This window comes from Octopus bimaculoides, chromosome 1 (assembly GCF_001194135.2).
Source record: "Octopus bimaculoides isolate UCB-OBI-ISO-001 chromosome 1, ASM119413v2, whole genome shotgun sequence".
In the NCBI taxonomy this organism is placed as follows: domain Eukaryota; kingdom Metazoa; phylum Mollusca; class Cephalopoda; order Octopoda; family Octopodidae; genus Octopus; species Octopus bimaculoides.
Genome location: NC_068981.1, coordinates 152,226,952 through 152,232,729, shown reverse-complemented (window position 1 = coordinate 152,232,729; position 5,778 = coordinate 152,226,952). Strand labels below are relative to the sequence as shown.

Sequence of the window (5,778 nt, the reverse complement as noted above, 5' to 3'; positions counted from 1 at the left end):
ATATAAACCTTTTGATATCCTATATTCTTTATGACGTAACTAACATAATACAAATTTTACCTTAATCTTTGTCTAGAAACACATTCTATGGTGGAATCTACAGTTGGTGAGTGGCAGAATATTTGCAAATGACTTTTTGCTTCCGCTTGTCGTTGAATTTAATTTCAATGCCTCCTTTTATTATAGCGTAATGTTTTTGAGAAGGAATATGTGCTGTACATGTGCTTTGGCTCTTTGGAGGGTATTCTCGCTTCTATTTGAATCGTTAATTATTCGACATAGAAACATACAACCTGATATATGTAAAAAAAAAAAAAAGACAAAAACCCACCTATTTTCAGTTAAAAAGATTTTGTTGAGATTTCAGAGAAAATACACTCTAGTATATGCGAAATATACTCATTGAACAGAAAATTAGACTCATTATAAAATATTGTAATCAATAGTATGATACCGATTGTGTGCAAAGTTTTATTTTCGTTAATGTGATGTAGCTTTTTCGCGTTTCATAGTTTCCCCTCAATCGTTCTATTCACATATATAAAAATTATGTTAAGTAATTTCTTCCTTTCTTCATATTGTATGTATGCGTAGCGAATGTTATAATTTGAAACACACGTTGCTCTTCCCATAATAAAAGCAATTTTTAAAATTCCATAATTTCTAAATGAATTTATTAATAGGATGTTAAAGTTATTTATAAAAGAATTGATAATCTGAAATTATTCAGCATACTCACTAATAATGTTTGTAAATTATCGACGGTGCAATTGGATATGACTATAAATATTAAAATTGTAACTGTCTTAAAATGAATTCTTGCCAGTTTGTTACATAATTTCCTTCAGTAACTAACTGGAACTTATCTGTAAACTTCACTATCTATATGAAATTGTGAAATTATGCATTGCGTCCTCGCAAAATAATAATAATGAAAAATTATAGCACTGTAGAATATCCCTACTTTAGTAAAGTGAAGGCAAACGAACAGTTTTTTATTGTGTTTCTATATATATCTCTGATTTACTCTTCGTACGTGGTGTGAATTCTGATGTCATAATCTTTTATTCCGCATTTAGAACAACCTACTGAGGTAGAAGCCACGGTTGGTGAGTGTCTTTTAACTATATTTAAGAAAATATGATACATACATACAGTTCTATAGTTAAGAGATGAGGTATTATGTACATTATTTACATTTGACGGATATTTATCCTCATCTTGTTTGTTGTTAACACAACATTTCGGCTGATATATCCTCCAGCCTTCATCAGGTGTCTTGGGGAAATTTCGAACCTGGGTTCTCATTCCTAATGTATTTTTCGACAAATATCCGTCAAATGTAAATAATGGTACATACATTATCTATACTATTATTCGTTTTATAATTGCTATTTTCATTGCAAATAATTGTAATACGATTGGCTTTAATACAAATTAATATGTAAAATACTACGCTTTCTATAATATATTGACTATTGAACGTTAACCTATGTTATTCATATTAATTTATACTTACGGAATCAGTGTGGAAGTATCCTGAAGAATAATTCCGTGCATACTTACTGATAAATTTTATTGAAACTAAGCAATTTAATAATTGTTTATTTTACAAATTGATGAAGGCAAAAGTTAATTGATTACGTTATTAATTTCACAGAAATTGTTACAGAAACCGAATCTCGTATAGGTAAGCAATTTTTAAATAACTACATACGTTCGAAAAAAATTGCTTTCTTTTGAATACATATCATACTTCAGTATGCGTTGAGAAAATGTCCTAATTCAAATAAGCTTGTGAAACTTATAATGGAATAAATTACAGATGTAAGCATGGTCTAGTTCAATGCATACATTTAGGAAATAGATCATCATTATGACAATTGTAGTAAACTCGCATGCATAAATATGTATGTAAACATATTAACAAATATATACAATTTTGTTTGCGAATGAAATAATTGGACATTATGTTTATTGTATTTCATTTTAATTTTTGTTCAGGAAAACCATCTGAAGTTGAATCAACAGTTGGTGAGTTTAATTTCAAACAATTTCACTCGCTTTCAGTGTTTGGCTTCAATGTCCATGAGTAGGTTGTCATAAACAGGGAGAAATTTATAACTGCGCAAAAAAAAAATGTGATGACGAAAACTACACTGTTTAAGTATGGATCATAACAAATTAATACCTTAAATGTTAAATATATTTCAGAGATGACACAAGACACATATACACATACATGAACTGACTCACTTTCTCACAAAGTTATTGGGTTGTCCGGAAAGTTCGTACCGATTTATAGTATCTTACCTTTCGACTTATTTGCTATGAAACCACCTCAATTCTGGGAAGAGGGTATTTTCAAGTTAAAGGAAAGATGGAGACGCATTGTGCAACAAAATGGTTCATATTTGGTTGATTAAAAATGTAATGGCAAGTATTTATTGACCTTTTTCTTTCCTTTAAAAATCGGCACGAACTTTCCGGACAACCCAATAGAATACGAGGAGGTACACATGTAACATTTCACACATACTTACTCAAGTAGACATACACATACAGACATGCACTCGCTAAAACAGCAAAGCCTGACTTACAGAACGGAAATGGATACAACAGTATTTTTATCGTCTTCCAGGAATTTTATATATATGATAATATATATAATGAATTAATTTTATGCAAAATGTTTGATTAGTAAGCAGTGCATTAAATTCCACGTGTATTGACCAACAACACACCTAGAAAAAATAAGTGATTTTCACAAATATATGTTTGTAATATTTTTGATTTGTTTACAACTTTCTATTCCCGCATTCTACTAGATATCTTTCAAACCCTGGGAGAACAAACAGTGAATCAAATACTGCTTTCATTTCACAGATATACATCTATCATGATTTACTGCTTTGATGTATTTCTATATCAGATATAATGGAATACGTATACAGACTTTGTTCTCACATATGAACACACACATACACACACCACACATCCATTCATATTTCGACTGTGTCTGGTTCTGAGTCTCTTAAAAATTTGCCCCTAATATATGGTGTGCATTCCTCTCTCGTTTAGCGGGACGGTAGCTAGACATTCAGTGAAGCCGACTTTCACAAAGATGTTTGCACTATAATTAATTTGCTTTGCGCTTTATTTTCATGCATTCTATGTATTATCTTTAACTGATTTAATAGATTTCTGATTTACCGATCGTTGCTGTCTGTGTCGTTTCTGGAATTTTATTATTTTCTTTTGTCTTCAAGATGTATTTATAAGTGTACAGCAGGAGCTAACGGCCGAATTAAGATAATCGATATACTTCATATTATAGGAGCAAATATATTGTTTGGAACAACGACTGCGAGTCAATTATTTTTATTGCACAAACATGTATCTATCATCGATGTATTTTATCAAGAGATTTAATGTATAAATAAGGTTAAACTATAGAAATAGCACACGCACACACGCGCGCGCACACACGCGCGCGCACACACACGTACGTACGGATGCAAACACACACATAATTACACTTACACACACACTCACACACACACACATACACACTCTCAAAAACACACTACATACACATATCGTTTCATCTTTCTCTCGTCTTTTGGATGAGTGGCTTCCAATGAGGTCGTACAATGGAGTGTACTGATAGAGCTCTTTCTGTGTTGCATATATCATATCAAGTTCGATGTGAAGTATGAATTTTTTCTCCAGACTTTTGTTGCTATGATATATGCAACCTATTTATTGTCATTCCCATCAGCACACGCCACTGATAGCGCCTTTTATTTCTTTCTTATCTTACGTATCTATACTTGATGCTTCACACTGAATACATGCTGCTAAAGTCATCTTAAATATTCATGAATATTTTAGGTAAAATATGTTGTTTATTTTACAAAATCTTGTAAACAATAGTTAATTGATTACATTGTTAATTTCACAGAAATTGTTACGGAAACTGAATCACGCATCGGTAAGCAATTTTGGAATAACTACCTTGGCGCGATGAGAATTTATAATATCATTCTCAATATATATATCATACTTTCGTATATTCAAAATAATAATATTAATAATTTCTTTGTACAGTGATGAGAAAATATTTCGGCAATATTTTTTGAATAATTGAAATAATTTGTAATATTTGTAAATGTGTAAACACCAGACATAAACATTCTCGTGTTAAATAAATTGGATATATAGTTAATAAATGAAATGATCTGAGTAGCAAAATCTTTGCAATAGGAATATGTAAATATTTTAACAAATATAGAAACAAATTTGTGTTTTTGTGCGAAATAATTGAGCAACAAACTTATGTTAATTTTGACTTTCACTCAGAAAAACCATCTGAAATTGAATCTACTGTTGGTAAGTCTAATTTGGAATGATTTCAATCGCCTTCAATGTTTTCCTTCACTGTTCATGTGGGGAAATTAGTTGATAAATAGGAAGAAATCTATAGCTAACACAAATATATAATATAGCTAAAGCATGACATACAGTAGCACACACACACAAAGATATACGCCCTTTTCAATTTTTAGAAGAGATCACGTACTAAAACACGTGCAAGTCCATGCATATGTATATTCGCTAACATCAAATACAAACACAGACATCTGCTCATATGCATGCGCGTGCGCACACACATACAGACGCGCGCGCACACACAACACACACAACACAGACACACACAGACACACACACACACACAGGCACACACACACAGACACACACACAGACACAGACACACACACACACACACACACACATATAACCAAACCCGATTCAAAGATAGGTGACTAATTTCTAATTTGCTTTGCGCTTTCTTTACTCATGCAAAATCTATGTTGAATTTGTACGTTTATAATTATAGTTATCTGGTGTATATGTCTTCGTTTGCTTGTTTCTGAAATTTCTAATGACTTTTTTCGCTATTTCATTTCGATGCTCCGATGTTCTTGTGTAGTTTCTTGTGTTGTATGTTATTGAGGAAGAATAAACGTATTACAAGTACGCTTCACTAAACATTTGAAGCTTAGGTTTCAAAAGAGTCAGTTATTTTCGGTTTTATTTTCATCTGTGCTCCGTTCAACTCGTGAAATATGTATTTCATTAACTTGTAATGCTTATATGGTTACTTGAGAGTAAAATGAAAAATGTAGAGTCTTCATGTGATTTTCTTTTGTTTTTTGAGAATTAAGAAACTATATACGCTATCGTATAATAACGTGTATGCTACTGTATTGGTATATAGGTGTCGCTTGATCATCTGAGAATGTTTTAGAGTATATCGTGAAGCTTTTGTCCTGTTTAAGTGATATAATATACATTGATTGACCCAGTAACTTTTTAATATATTTAAAGAATAGCTTGCGTTTGTCTCTGCTCATCATCATCATCATCATTATCATCATCATCACCATCATCATAATCCTCATCATCTTCGCTGCTGCTACTGCTGCTGCTGCTACTGCTACTACTACTACTACTACTACTACTACTACTACTACTACACAATTGGAACGCCAAATCTCAACATATATATATATCTCAACACACACACACGCACACACACAGACACATATATATATGTATATATATATATGTACATATATATATATACATGTATATATATATATATATATATATATACTTGCATATATATATACATGTGTATATACATGCATACACAGACACACACACACACACACATATATATACATATATATATATATATATATATATATATAT

General features: G+C 31.3%; 1 protein-coding gene across 1 annotated transcript in view; it reads left to right on the top strand.

Moving 5' to 3' along the window:
• LOC106869541 (obscurin) overlaps positions 1 to 5,778 on the top strand; it is a gene marked incomplete at its 3' end in the record, with an annotated part of 380,350 nt that overhangs the window by 186,509 nt on the left and 188,063 nt on the right. Inside the window, exons 72-77 of the mRNA XM_052970280.1 lie at positions 77 to 106; positions 1,080 to 1,109; positions 1,661 to 1,690; positions 2,005 to 2,034; positions 3,965 to 3,994; positions 4,363 to 4,392. Of these exons, the coding sequence (XP_052826240.1) occupies positions 77 to 106; positions 1,080 to 1,109; positions 1,661 to 1,690; positions 2,005 to 2,034; positions 3,965 to 3,994; positions 4,363 to 4,392 (180 nt within the window). The remainder of the gene's footprint in view (positions 1 to 76; positions 107 to 1,079; positions 1,110 to 1,660; positions 1,691 to 2,004; positions 2,035 to 3,964; positions 3,995 to 4,362; positions 4,393 to 5,778) is intronic.